We start from the raw sequence: 15,792 nt of genomic DNA on the forward strand, positions 1-15,792 counted from the left end.
CGAGAGTATGTCGCAAATTTCACTTTTCAACGCCTCTGGCTTTAACATTAGCGCCAAAATGTTATTTGTGTGAATTTCGTATTAAAACTTAATAATATTTAAAAAAAAAGTTATAGGCCTAGCTTTGTTTAATATTAAAAGCAGGTTTGGCAATTTGGCGTAAGACTAAGTTAGGCAGCGTGAGAGCGTGACACAGAGCCCGAAAGCGTGTCACGCCAAATGCGTGAGATTTGGCAACCCTGCATTTTTATCAATTATACCGAAACTTTTCTTGAGAATGGAATAAAAGTTTTTCAAAACCATATGAAATCAACATGAATACAAATATTTCATTGAACTTTTGTACATGTTTTAAACTAGTTTTTTTTTTTTTTTTTTTTTTACGCCCCAAATGAGTCAAAATCATGACATATGTATGAACAGTCCTACTCACGTGAGTTGGTGGAGGGCGTGGTGGAGGTGACGGGTGTGAGGTTCATCTGCGAGATGTCGAAGTCGTCGCAGTCGTCTGTGTCTTGCGCCATTCCAACTCTGCTGAAGTAGCTGGTGAAAGCGTCTGTGGTGCAGGACAGGTTAGGCTGCTCGCTCTTCCTGGCAGGCATGGTTGGTGGCTTTGCCATCTGGAAGTCCTTAAACATCTCCTTGCTCATCTTAGCCTGTCTCTGCAGTGTGCGCTCTCCGTGCTGCGGACTGGAAGCCGTGGAGCCCGAGGTCCCTGCCACGGCTCCGCCCATGGCCGCCACGGGCGTCTCGCAGGACGCGGGCACCGCCATGGGAGCCAGTGTCTGAAACATGGCAGCAGGAAGTGGCCCTACTGTCTGGGCAGGCATGAAAGCGGCAGGCGAAAAGTGAGCCCCTGCCATTGCGGCCCACTGTTGCTGGGTGGCAGGGAAAAGGTTGGCTTGACCCCAGATCAGGGGCTGAGCGCCCGGTAAAACCTGCACCGGGGACTGGACGCCAAACGCTAATGGAGCCTGAGCGGCAAACTGTTGCTGCGCCCACGCGGGTGGCACGGCTCCCATTGTCACATAACCTAAAGGACGGAGACAACGAGACTTTCAGTTCACAAAGCTCTTCAAACTATGGAAAGAGAATTTGCCGCCAAAAACACTTTGGAAAATACGCACACCTCATTACGAAGTTGTGCTGTAACCTTTTGCGTTCACTAAAGGACTTTCAGGCTGCAGCCATATATCTCTTGATGACTTGGGGAAGATGACCTAGATTTTCATAATGAAAAAGGTCTTTATGGCTCAGATGAACTATTGTAATTACTGCTCACAATAGGCCTGGGCTTAATGAATAGCAACGCCCTTTAAACGAGGCCATTACAACAGTCTGACTCATATCACATTGAGGCTTATTTCATTACACATCTTGCTCTTTCTTTCCAATGAGTAACGCTGATTCAAATAATAAAACTCCAAATCGTATCTTATCTCTATGACACGCCACACGCGCTGTGAAAGCGTGTCCGGAATATTCCATTGAGGCGCGAGATCAACTGTAGTTGGGTTGCTCACAACATTGTGGGAAGATGTGGCGATCCTTTATCTTTAAAAATGACCTGGAAGCAGCCACAGCTTCTCTTTTTAGCTATTCCCATTAGCAATGCAAAAACAAGAATCTATTGATTTTTGATTTTTTATTTTTTTGTGGAATATATTATTTTATCATCTTAAAAATGTGAGTTTTGTCTTATGAGTTACTTACTCCATGCAATTAAAGTGCGCAAAACATTCGCAAATCGTTGATTTTTGCCAAGGTTTGAGCCCAAGTTTATTTGTATAGCACATGTAACTGTTTAGGCTTGGTATTTATAATACATGTTGATTATAAATTAAATGCCACTTTAATTTGTGATTGGTTATTATTTTTATTTATTTATTTTATTCCTGTTCTGTTTTGAATACATTTAATTTAAAGGTGCACTATCCAACATTCCACCCACTGGCGCCTATTCTAAACAAAGGAGTAGTTTGATGACGCCAAGTTTGAGCGCAGCATCTTGGGACATGTGGTCTTCACCTCACAGCCGGTGGAAAATAGGACTCAGGCAGAAATCACGTTCATGGATGTGGTTATTAACGTTACTGTAGTATGAAGCGGAGCAGGATCGAGTGTTGTGGAGCTGAGCACGGCTGCTGGAACGATTGTTACACAAACACACGGCTTGCGAGCACCAGGACTTTTATTATGACGGGACACAGTTGCCGGGCGCCTGCTCTATTTCCATGAGTATGAGGTAACGCAGCTCTTTTTATCATATTAGATACATTTAAGTGTGTTTAAAATGATGTTATGACATTACTATGTGCGTTCGCTCAGCGGCTGCTATGACTTGTTCACACTGCTAAGAGACAAAATAAAACCGAGGGTAACACAGATATGACGCAATTGACAGGCGACTCCCTCAAATGCTATGCTGAAATGTCCCAGGTCATTGGTTAAAATAGCAATTTTCTCACAATTTACAAATAGTTGGAAACATTTGGATATTGTAAGTACTCAACTGAACAAAATATATAACACTGGCCTAGTGTTTTTTGGATATTTTACAGCAAAAATACTACATAGTGCACCTTTAAAGAATTTGTGGACTTATGGGAGACATGTTAGTAATATTTGTAAATGTTATGATTTATGCTATTTTAATTATTTCTGAATTTAATAATAAAATGTGACTTAAAAACTGATTTTTTTCTCTCTCAACAATTCAATTTTGATCTGATGCAACTTATTTCTTAGAGTATCTGTTAGCTGCGTATCTATTTTATTATTCTACATTTATTTATAATTAATATAGAAAATAAAAATTTCATTAAAATAATATAAGTTATATTTGCTATTTATCTATAGCATTAAGCAGCATTTTTAATAGGTTTATTTAGTTATCATTTAATCAGAAATTATCTTGCGTTTATATAACAGTAATGTTTAACTAAACATTACATTATTTTCTAAATGATTTGAATAAATAGTAATATAACTAAGCATGTTTATTTCTGCACACACAGTATAAATAAAAATATATACATTGTCATTTAAAAGAAATTGATCAGTCAGATTTTAATGTTTTTCTTATGCTCACCAAGGTTGCATTTTTTTGATTACAAAATAAAAAACATGTACAGTAAATATTGTGAAATATTATTAAAATGTAAAATAACCGTTTTCTATTTGAATAAATTTTAATGTAATTTATTTCTGTGATGCAAAACTGAATTTTCAGCATCATTACTCCAGTCTTAAATGTCACAGGAACCTTTAAAAATCATTATAATATGATAATTTGCTGCTCAATCAAAACATGATTATTATCATTATTATCATTATGTTGAAAACAGTTGTGTAAAAGAAACAAAAAAAAACAAAAAAATCAGGATTCTTTAAAAAAAACTGAATTTATCTAAAAATGGAAAGGTTTTGCAAAATTGTACTGCCGTTCAAAAGTTTTGGGTCAGTAAGAAATTCTTTATTTCTCTTTGTAAAAGAACTTAAAGAAATGAATACATTTATTCAGCAATGAGGCATTAAATTGACCAAAAGTGACAGTTAAGACAGTACAACGGATTATTACAAAATATTCTATTTAAAATAGATGCTGTTCTTTTGAACTTTCTATTCATCAAACACTCCTGAAATTTTTTACAACATTGATAATAATCGTAAATGTTTTTCTCTGATGTATTATCTCAGATGTATTTTCTCGCTACAATGATAGCGTAGCTTCTTGAAAAAAGTTACACTATTTTGAGCAGCTTAGACACACACACTAATAAAGTTAATAGCACTTAGATACTCTTCAGTTCATGATGCTTACATAATGTGACTGAGCTGTGCACCCCATGTAGGGATGGGAACATTTGACACAAGGTAACATGATGGATCAGAAGATGGTTTCCAGCAGGAAGAGACAACACAACCCTGGATCCATCCTGTCAGCTGTCAAGTGTTCCCATGGAATTGCAGTAAGAGTTTGTGGTTGTCTCAAGGACCAGAAAATGTGTAACGCTTGGAGAAGTTCTATATGTGAATTTAAGTAAATTGCGTATGTCCATCATTCAGGCAGGTGGCAATGGCCTGTCTCATCACAGAAACAAGCCCCTGCACTGGTCCATGAGGGCCCCAGGCAGTTATTTTTGAGCTATGGATCCACCATTGGCAAATAGGATGGAATTATGGACTGTTATTCAGGTACATGGAAAGCAAAACCTGAAGCAAATCTCCGCTAACCAGCGGACATGTCGAGGACTATGAACCAGATTTATTTAACAGGGCATATTAACATGAGAGCGCAATTCCAAAAAAGAGAAAATTATATTAGATTTTATTTTAATTTGATTATGTAAATGTTTTATAAAAGCTCAAAGTCATGCTATATTGTAAATATAGAACAAATATATTGACTATACAATGTGACTTTGTTCACAATACAGCACAGATTTCTTAAATAAGATCATAATTAAGTAGAGTTTTCTCGTTCAGATGATTTATGTTCCATTTGACATGCCATTTAGCACACAAGTTTCATTTAAAGTGACTTGCAATCCACTGCCAGCGGGACCAGACCCCCTAAAGCACTCTGGGGAAAAACTCTCACTTAAAAAAAGCCAGAATGATTCCACAATGGTGAAAAATGTGCTCATGCTATCATAACCGAACTGTGAGAATCCCATCAGGACAGGTGTGGCGGAGTCAAGCCTGGTGTTTATGAATTTACAACACAGAGGGGAGTTTGACTGAGGGAAAGAATTGAAGACAGATGGGACAGATGATACACTACTTTATTCCAGACATTTCAATGCTGTACTGTTTCAGAGGAAGTCAATCTGGCTGGAACAGATGTCCCGGGGAGAGCAAAGTCACTTCACAAGGGCTATTTGTTTTTAATAACTGGTTCAAATAGCATGATGTAAGTGTGTTCCTGTAGAATTTAAAATGCTAGCACTTTACAATATAGAGCTCACTACGTAACAATTCCTGTTTTTTTACGTGAAAATGGTATAAAAATGCTACGGAGAAAACACTTTAATTGGTTAAAAGCAAGTTCCCTTACTATCTATGAAAAATAAATACAAAATGTAATAGATCTACTGGGACATTTCATGTCATTTTACATTAACATGCTGTTAAATGTACTGTTTTGGAAGTGAAAACCAAACCAACCAATCCAATCCCATTTACATATAACACACACACACACACACACACACACACACACACACACACACATTATATTTAATGTTTTTTTTATTTGTAATGTAGGCTACATTTGGGTTTTATGTTAAAAAATAAATGTTTATAGCATTAATTTGGTGTTGTGCGTTACCATGATGCTGTTTTGTACGTGTGTGGATGATATCTTCTATATAATAATATTTACCTCAGCTTGTAAAAAAAAGCTACTTGGGAACTTTAAATTATCATATGACTTTCACTTTATCGCGTTGTTTCTAAGGTGAAATGTCACCTTGTATTAGTTTACTTCAAATGAAAATTTCCTGATATTTTACTCACCCCCATCTCATCCAAGAAGCTCATGCCTTCTTTCTTCGGTCGAAAAGAAAATACGTTTTTAAGGAAAACATTCCAGGATGTTTCTCCCCACACTTCGACTGCAACCAAAATGTTGAAGGTCCAAATGAATGCAGTTTCAAAGGCCTTCGAAAGGCTTCAGAGGCTCTGCATAATCCCAGACGAGGAATATACTTTTTAACCTAAATTACTCATCTTGAGCTGCTCTGCGCTCGCCAGTGATTGAGCAATCGCTTTGAAACCGATACAATAAAATAAATGTAGGCGGGAGTAGGCCTACCGTCCCAAGCGAACGTGCAAGGACGCCCTTTACCAAAAAAACAAACAAAAAAACACGTCCATCTTCAAATTTAAACTCATCCGACATCGTTGTTTTAACTATTATTGCTACAGGTGTAACAGTATCCGCTGTGCGCTTTGAAACACGGGGGCGGTGCTTCCGCCTACGTCTAGTGTGACGTTTTCAACGCGATTGCGCAAGAGCAATTTAAGTTAAAAAATTATATTCATTATTAATTTTATTTAAAAAAAAATAAATGAATGACCAATCGTTTCGCTATATAAGACCATATTCCTTGTCTGGGATCATGCAGAGCCTTTGAAGCCATTTAAAACTGCATTGATTTGGACCTTCAACATTTTGGTTGCACTGGAAGTCAATGGTGAAGAGAAAAATTCTGGAACGTTTTCCTCAAAAAAAACTATTTTCTTTTCGACCGAAGAAAGAAAGACATGAACATCTTGGATGAGATGGGGGTGAGTAAAATATCAGGAAATGTTTATTTTGAAGTTAACTAATCCTAATAAGGTCAGTGTACTGAAAATTCAAATTATGTTATATGTCATTAGGGTCCAATTCTCACTATTAACTACGACTTTTGCCTCAATAATATCCTTTTTGCTGCTTATTAATAGTTATTAAGTTAGTTAAGTTTAGGTATTGGGAAGGATTAAGGGATGTAGAATAAGTTTGTGCTGAATAAGACCTTAATATGCTTTATAAGTACTAATAAACAGCCAATATCCAATAATATGCATGCTAATAAGCAACTAGTTCATAGTGAGAATTGTACCCTAAACTAAAGTGTTATCAGCTTTCTTTCTTATGCAAAACAAAATGGTAAAATAAGATATTTTGAAGAATGCTTCAACTGTTCTTGTCTATTTAATGAACGTTAATGTGCCACAAAACAACATTCGAGTCCAATTTACTTCAACAGATGGAGAAAATCACTGAGATTTTTCAGATGATCTTCTTTTGTGTTTCACAAAAGAAAGAAAGTCATGCAGGTTTAAAAAGACATGAGAGAATAGATAAGACCGATTTAGATTGTTTAGATGTCATATTTTGTTTAATTTAATAAAAGAGCTAGTGAGAGGGGTGAAAATGGTGATGCAAAACTAAACATTGTCCATTTGTGGAGCAAAAATCCTTGACTAAGTGGACATCAGGGGAAAAATAACATAATAAAAATGTATGATATGACCCCTGAACAGATGTGCATGTTAAAAAGACATCAGACTTTCACAGATATAAACACACACACACACACACACACACACACACACACACACACACACACACGAGCACGCACGCAAGCACACACACACACACACGCATAGATTATAGCATTAGCGCAGGTAGAGGTAACACTGTGTCCTCTGCAAGGCATTTATCATGCAGATCAGTACAGCAGCCAGTAATGAGAGCATTCATATTCTACAGCAGGAGGACGAGACATCTTATTTAGTCGGAACTAGACAGACACATTACTTAATTTACATCCACCCCGTTCCGTGTTTCCTGTATCTATTTTCTTGGTATTGTTTTCTCCTGTACACACACAATCTGGGAAGACAAATCAATAGAATTTTCTCCTACCTGAGGGTACAGAGGCAGGGTTGAAGGGGGTAAACAGTTCTGATGGAGTCTGGTGGGCCAGCGTGGGGTCCAGAGTATTAGCTGGAGATGCTGGAGTCTGTGGAAAAGGAGAATAATAGCACAGCTTTCAAAAAAAAAAAAAAAAAACTACACTTGCTCAATTACCTGCTTAAAAAAACCTGCATAAAGTTGTTCAAAATGGCATACTGTTTACATTCTACCTATATTAGTATGCAGTACACACTGTGCAGTATGCCAGTATTCCAGCTCAAGTCACTCACCGAGGGGGACGTGATATCAGGAGGGGTGGACATGTCTCCGAAAAGCTCTAACTGGTTGATATTCTGCAGATGAAAGAGGAACATTTGCAGCATAAAATCAGAGGTGTTTCACCTCAACACTCACTGCCATGACAGTCTAGTCTTTGCCACGCAATAGTGGCATCTACTTTGGGCAAAAAGTGGTTTGAATACAAAAGGTGACTTATGGAAATGATAGAGGGTTGCTATGGAGAAAAAAAAAAAAAAAAAGAAAAAAAACATATAAAAGATGATGACAACTTCCTGTACCTACCGACCATATGCAGCACACAGAAATAAACGCAGTAATAAACAATCATCCATCCATCCATCCATCCATCCATCCATCCATCCATCCATCCTTCCTTCCTTCCTTCCTTCCTTCCTTCCTTCCTTCCTTCCTTCCTTCCTTCCTTCCTTCCTTCCTTCCTTCCTTCCTTCCTTCCTTCCTCCCTCCCTCCCTCCCTCCCTCCCTCCCTCCCTCCTGGTGGGACTTGCCCATGCCCTTGTTCAGTAATAACCCTGAAAAAAAAATATTAAAACAAAATATACATCCCAAAATATTAAATCATTATCTTTCTAGAAATTTGTCCTATTTATCCATCCATCCATTCCTCCCTCCGTAATTCTATTATCTCCAATATAACGTGTTTATATTTACCATATTACGACAAACATTTACTATGTCCCATTTCTGCTTATACATTTAACGACAAAACATTTAATCCCTTTCAATACAAGACTATGGATTTGCATAAAATCAAGAGCTAATTTCTAGAAAGATATTGAGTGACTATGTTTGGGATGTATCCTGTATTCAGGGTTATTACTGAACTAGGGCATGTCAATCCCACCAGGATTTAGCAGGGCTTTTTCTGTTTTTTGCTGCCTAAAATGTCTAAATCATCTGCAGCTTTAATTTTTTTTTTATTATTATTGTGGCTATAATAACTGAATTATTTGTGTTTTTTTGCATTGAGAACCCACCAAAAATCATAATGCACTTATCGAAATGTGCTGAAGTCCTGGTGCTCTGTATGCTCAGGTCCATTTATGGTCACTTTTTACTGCAGTGCAGTGGCAGGACAGCTGAACATACATTGATTAATTTGTTTGGGCTCGGAATTATGGATTTTGATTAGCTGATATTGCTTTCCCCCTCTCAAGGGTTTTTTCCCCTCAGAAAATAGCAGAAATAAGACAAAAATGCAAGCTGCACAAATAATGTTGAGTTTGCTGTGAAATCCCAGAGGACCTGGCATACGTTATGGATGGGCAAAGCGCTAACATAGTAGGGCTACTATTTCCCCATCCATTTAGTGCAGTGCAGAGGCTTCCGCTTGCTCTTAAAGCTGCCGTTTTTCCTTCTTTTTATTATCATTTCCCAAACAGTCGGATGCCAATCTTAGAAATCTCTAAAAGATGAGGAGCACAGTTGCGATGGCAGCTACACTCCTGTTTCTCAACATTTGTGGGTATCGTGTCCTTGCGGAGTGTGTTTATAAGAAAACGGTGGTGCTGGCGGGGAGCAGCTGAGCATTTTTTTTTGCGTTTTAAATTGACTGGCGCATGACAGAAAAGCTTTTCTAAACTGCTTCTAAAAACCGTTTCGTTCATCCATCAGCTTGAGGCCAGACCACAGGGTTCTTTCCTGAAATGCAACACACTTTTTCCACACCTACATCTACAAAAGGACTATTCCTTATGAAAGAATAATTGCTTTTTCTTCTCTGGTGTTACGCTGGCATTTACCGTCTCCACTCATCTGTCTCTAATATTTAAAAAATTTTAAAAAAACCAGCACACACAATAACACGGCTGTGTGTGTGACCTTTGAGACTACTGTAAGATCTTGCAATTTATTTATGAACTCCACCGGTTTGACATAGGAGCACCAAATCCAACATATTCAATGGGGTCGCACTAGGGTCGCCTATAAGAGCTCTGTCATTTGACTATGAAAAAGAAAGGTCAGGTATGAGTAAGTAGACTACTTCCAGGAGACTAGTGAAAAAGGTAAAAAGCAAGAGACGGGGGATTTAGCAGGGCTATAAACTGTTCATAGCGGGTAGCGTGACATTTACTTTCCTGTACAGGGACTTTACTGTCGTCTAGAGTGGGCCATAGTGCACTACTTATTACTTTATAGCTAGATTACAGCTAGACAAGGGCTGAGGACAGGTGTGGAGAAACTTCGGCCAATCGTTGTCCACCTTACCTTGGTGACCAGCAACAGGTCAGTGTCTAGAGCCAAGAGATCGATCTGTTCGTTATGTTTGTTCTGAAATGATAGCATGGTGTTAGATGAAAGATGAAATGGGAAACATTGAAAAGGAGGTTGTTTTGGGATGGTGAAGTGTGATTAGATGAGATAGATGAATGGTACTTTACCTGTACAGGTGAGGTTACATAAGTTTACCTCACTATCCCACTCTCAACTCATGGCTTTTGCATTGTACCAGGTTATCTCTCAACAGGTTTGAGCCCAACAAATGCAAGAACCAACTGTATTTATCTTCGCTAACTCGCATCCCAGCCCATAGCCCCAAACTGTAATTGGTGGAAGGAGGAATAAAAAAAATGATATTTAACCAGCTGCCAGCAGGCTTTAATGGGAAAATAATGTGCTCAAATGGGCGTCCCTTGAGATAACATGGGAAGAGCAAAAGACCATGAACAACAGCTGCTCCCATCTTACACTTTGTGCTGCTGAAAAAGCAACACAGGCGAGGAGAGGATCTTACGCAAAAGGATAAGATGGGTAGGCCATGAAATAGAAAAGAACACCAAGATCCCTTTCTTTCAAACATGGTTAGCCGGATAAAGTGGTGTCATTTTTTTTTTCTTCACTTGGTGACATCAGCAAAAAATTACTGAATGAATGAAATGTCTTGGGGTAACATTTTTTATCAGGTTCCATTTATTTCCATTAGATAACTAACATAAACTAACAATAAAAAAGTAGGGACAAAGTATTTATTAAAGTTAATTAATTGTTCATTTCAGCATTTACAACATTCAATATTTAATTTTTAACATTATTTTTACATTTTAATGTTTAGTTACTTTTTTGTATTTTTGTTGTGTTTTTGTTAATTTTATTAGTTTTTGTTATATGTCTATATAGTGTTATTCGTTCTTATTCATGCGTTTTAGCTTATTAACTTATTTTAGTACTTCAACTTAAACTAAACAAAAATGAGAACTGTTGAAATGCCTTGCCCACTAGTTGAAATAAGATAAGTTTTTTTATTATTATTTAGTTTAGTTTAGTTTAGTTAACTTGTATTTTATTTAAAGTAAAGAAAATGTTTTTTTATGGTTTTAGCTTATTGATAAAAAATACCGATACATGTTAACAAATGTTTTGTATTGTATTGTAATGTATTATTCATTGTTGCACTCTGAAAAATTCTGGGTCAAAAACAACCCAATGTTGGGTCAAATATGGACTAACCCAGCGATTGGGTTGTCTTAAGCAAATATTTAACCCAACCGCAGGATTAAAACAACCCAATAGCTGTGTTAAAACAACCCAATTGCTGGGTTAGTCCATATTTGACCCAACTTTGGGTTAAAACAACCCCAAAAAATTTAGAGTGTAGTTAAGATGCTATATATGTGATGCATATAAATGCCATTACAATTGTATACCACCTTACAACAAAAATCTATATAATATGTACATTTTAAGAAAAATTTAAATATTAATCAATAAATAAAATCTAAAATAATAAAATGTACTGTCAAACTGATGAATTGCGATTAATCGCATCTAACATAAAAGTTTGTGTTTATATAACTATGTTAGATGTAATTAATTGCGACTAGCCGATTTGACAGCACTAATAAAATTATAGAATAAAAATGATAAACATTAAAAGTTTCAAGTGTACACTCTAAAAAATGCTGGGTTGTAACTTTTAACCCAATGTTGGTTCAAATATGGACTAACCCAGCAATTGGGTTGTTTTAATCCTGTGGTTGGGTTAAATATTTGCTTAAGACAACCCAATCGCTGGGTTAAAACAACCCAACTGCTGGGTTAGTCCATATTTGACCCAACATTGGGTTGGGTTTTACACAGAATTTTTTAGAGTGTACACTCTAAAAAATGCTGGGTTAAAAACAACCCAAGTTGGGTTGAAAATGCACCGACCCAACAATTGAGTTGTTTTAACCCAATGGTTGAGTTGTTTTAACCCAGTGGTTGAGTTGTTTTAACCCAGTGGTTGGGTTAAATGTTGCTTAAGACAACCCAATTGCTGGGTAGGAACAACTCAACCATTGGGTTAAAACAATCCAATTGTTGGGTCGGTGCATTTTCAACCCAACTTGGGTTGTTTTTAACCCAGCATTTTTTAGAGTGTATGATCTGCAGAAGGTGTGACCCAATTGACAGACATTCACATTGGTTTCTGCCACAAAAGATAGCTCAGGATTATGAGAAAGCTATCCGGCTAACCAAGTAAGACTAGAATTAACAATGAAAACAAGATACACACACAACATCTGGACCGACAATAAAAAACATACACATGTAAAACATGCAATAAAATCAATTGAGAACTGACTCCAGGTCAGTGGTTTGGTTTGCAGATGCAGTTGACACCTGAGATGGTTAAGTCTGAAAGCCTCTCTGAGTTAGCGCTTGCTGTTCTGTGTTAGCGCTTAGCTTTAAGAATCAAAGTATGGTCACGGGAGGCATCTGAGAAAAGTAAGCAGGAACAAGACACTGCTTGTGATAAGTTAAAGTATATTTGCCAATGTTGTAGTTATGAGTGAATGGACAAACATGAAGGAAAGCAGAGGCCGTGTGATAGAGAGGGAAAGAGAGAAAGTATCAACAAGGCGTGGGTTGTGTAGCTTTCCTAACTTGCAGACCATGACGATCAGTTCAGCTGCCTAACATTAACGCTGCAAAACTATTAAACGGGCTTCATTCATAAAACATAAGCAGCACTCATTTCTCTCTTCTGAATGATGCAGCAATCTACGTTTACAAACTATCTGCACGCAAATTTGTTCTGCTTGTGTTTCACGAACGAGGCTGAAAGAGGGAAACTAACACGCACAAAAAAATGATTTGTTCCTATCGGGTTTTTAGGGTGACGGTGTTCGTTTCCCATTGTTTGATTTTGAAGGTCATTGAGCTGGAACTTCCGTTCTACACTGCAGCCAGTCGCTGAATTAAACGGCTGTAATATTACCAGCCCAAGAGATGCCATCAAATCAATCTCTTTACACACCCTTGGGGATCACCATTGAGGATAATGGGAAAGATGACAGCTGGGCCCCAAAGTGATGAACTGTGTCAGTCAAAGCGCCCCGTGTGCTGCTGACACCTTATTACTGATGGATATCACGAGTGCTGATAACCACCTTCTTATCTGTTATTATAACAAGCTGCCTCTCCTGTGGAAGTATGACTCACATGATGTATTGTCATTCCATAACTGAAACTACAGTATTTACACTAAACAGTCTCCATGGCAACATTTAGAACAAGGCTTGGAGTAAATATTAGTATTTGATGTAACTGTTTGAGTATCGCATTTATTTTGCCACAATCCATCAGCCTACTTTTCTATCATCATTATCACTTCAAAAGACAATCAATTAGCCGTCCCCTCTGAGAGAATAATTATCTTTGCAGTGTCCTGCGTGTGCTTTTAGTGCTGCCCATTTCATTACGGCCAGAGAGTTAATGTCTAGCGCTCTCACTGATCATATAGCCACAGGCATGAAGCCAACTGAGAAGCACAGCTAGGAAATTAAATAATACGAGGAGAGGTAGAAGAAAAAAGAACAACACTAAAGAGTGATTCAAAGCAATGCTTCAGAAAATACTGTTTACCAAATTCAAGTCTTTAAAAGGCAAAAATATAATAATAATAAATTGCACCGACTCATAGTCGTTTATTTGCGCACACTGTCTGCTGTTTCAGCGTACTATTCACTAAAGGAAATATGAAAATGTATGAATGTACCAACCTGATCTCACAGAATTCCGTGAAATGAACACGGACACTTAACTCAAAAATCTGTGGTAGTTTCACGGAATCGTCGAAAATTCCATGATGGGTTCACGGAAGTGATGCCTATGTAAGTCAATGACAGTCAGCATCCGTGGTCCACACACGGATTCCCTGTTCCAACACTTTATATTCGTCAGTTTGATTTGGTCAGCATTATTTATTTACATTTCCTTTTCTTTTTATTCAGACACGTTTTGAACATGTAACTCAATCCCTTCCCTAAACCTGCCCATTTGTGTATTATAAAAAACAGGATATAACAGGCAGATACACAGATACTGCAGGAACAATTTATTCAGAAACTAAGTGTTCCGAGGCCAAACGATTGATTTGTGTGAAGAAAATCCCCAAAAGCGATCAGTAATGTCGAGTCCATTCGGCGAATATTAATACAATCACAAATATTGCCGCCGGAAGAAACGTCACATCAGCTTTGACAAAATTAGCTGTTGTATGTCGCGTGACCAATTGAGTCATTACGTCAGCTTTGATTGTAAAATGTTTGTATCATTTGAATCATGAGAAATATGAACGAGTGCGTGTGTGGAGCGCGATTATCATTTCAACGATTAAAACATTAAGATCAACTACATGAAGATATCGTATGACTTCAGAAGACTTGGAATGTAACATGAGTTAATACTTCTATACTGTTTCTGGTCGGTTTTTGCAATATATAACTGTGACTGTATTTTTTTTGCCTGTTATGTGTTTTATATTGTTGAGTGGTAGGTTTAGGGTAGGAGTGGAGTTAGCTGCTCCTAAATATAAAAGTAGGCCATAAATACTTAAATGTGTGTTGGGAATCTGTGTGTGGACCAAGGATGCTGACTGTCATTGACTTACATAGGCATCACTTCCGTGAACCTATCACAGAACTTTTGGCGATTCCGTGAAACTACCACGGATTTTTGAGTTAAGGGTCCGTGTTCATTTCACAGAATTCTTTTAGACCAGGTTGAATGTGCAAACACGGCCCAAAATGATGTGCTAAATAAAGTTTATATGAATCTGTTGCCCATTTCTATTTGCGAAGGCTGTGGCAGAATACCATGATCTGGCATACTGCTATATATATATATATATATATATATATATATATATATATATATATATATATATATATATATATATATATATATATATATATATATATATATATATATATATATATATATATATATATAATTTTTTTTTTACTTCTTTTGAACAATGTGTATTAAAATTGCAATGCAAACAAAACAAAACACACACAAAAAAAGAAACCAAATAACACAACACAAAAACAGAACAAATCAAAAATGACACCGAAAAAAATGAAACAAAACACAAAAAGCAAAGCAAAAAGACAAAGCAAAACAAAACAAAAAAAATAAAATACAAAATAAGACTAAGCAAACAAAACAAAACACAACATAGAACAAAAACAGAACAAATAAAAACAAACAAAACAAAGCAAAGCAAAACAACACAAAAAACAACCCCAAAACAAAGCATAAAACGGAAACAAAACAACACAAAAAAGCAAAAAAAAACAAAACAAAAAAGAACAACAAAGGCATACAAAACAAAAAGCAAAATAAACAAATCAAAACAAAAAACAAAGCAAACCTAACCAAACCAACAACACAAATAAAACAATAAAACAAAATCGATTTGTCTTTATGATTTGATCATTTGAATTAGTCCTATCACGAATGCTAAGTGTACACAAATGTCTCTTAAATGTCTTTTTTTTACTGGAATATTAATCATTATAATAATCTATAATGTACATTACACAATATATATATATCCTTTTTATTTATGAAAATTGTGCTTGTGCCAAAAACAACGACATGTTTTCATTGAATTGAAATACAACACACAAGTGGAGCAACTGCTCAGTGCATTTGCCCCAAAATGTGTGGCTGAAAAAAAGCAAAGAAAAAAAAGGAGAGAAATAAATTCAGACCCACAATGTATGTGCAGATTTACAGCCTAACGGTTCAAAAGCCAATTCCGTAGAGCCGAAGGAGTTATTTTATGAGTCGAA

The 15,792-nt window shown here is 36.8% G+C and overlaps 1 protein-coding gene across 8 annotated transcripts in view; it reads right to left on the bottom strand.

The window, feature by feature from the left end:
* Positions 1-15,792, bottom strand: part of dab1a (DAB adaptor protein 1a) — a 562,848-nt gene that overhangs the window by 23,551 nt on the left and 523,505 nt on the right. For 4 of the 8 annotated variants that reach the window (XM_067417159.1, XM_067417163.1, XM_067417157.1 and 1 more), the window contains 4 exons: positions 9,938-10,000; positions 7,702-7,764; positions 7,421-7,517; positions 434-1,033 (listed from right to left, as the gene is read on the bottom strand). In XM_067417159.1, coding sequence (XP_067273260.1) covers positions 434-1,033; positions 7,421-7,517; positions 7,702-7,764; positions 9,938-10,000 — 823 coding nt within the window. The remainder of the gene's footprint in view (positions 1-433; positions 1,034-7,420; positions 7,518-7,701; positions 7,765-9,937; positions 10,001-15,792) is intronic. The other 4 variants (XM_067417165.1, XM_067417164.1, XM_067417161.1 and 1 more) reach the window with 1 other exon arrangement.

This window comes from Pseudorasbora parva, chromosome 15 (assembly GCF_024679245.1).
Source record: "Pseudorasbora parva isolate DD20220531a chromosome 15, ASM2467924v1, whole genome shotgun sequence".
Taxonomy (NCBI): domain Eukaryota; kingdom Metazoa; phylum Chordata; class Actinopteri; order Cypriniformes; family Gobionidae; genus Pseudorasbora; species Pseudorasbora parva.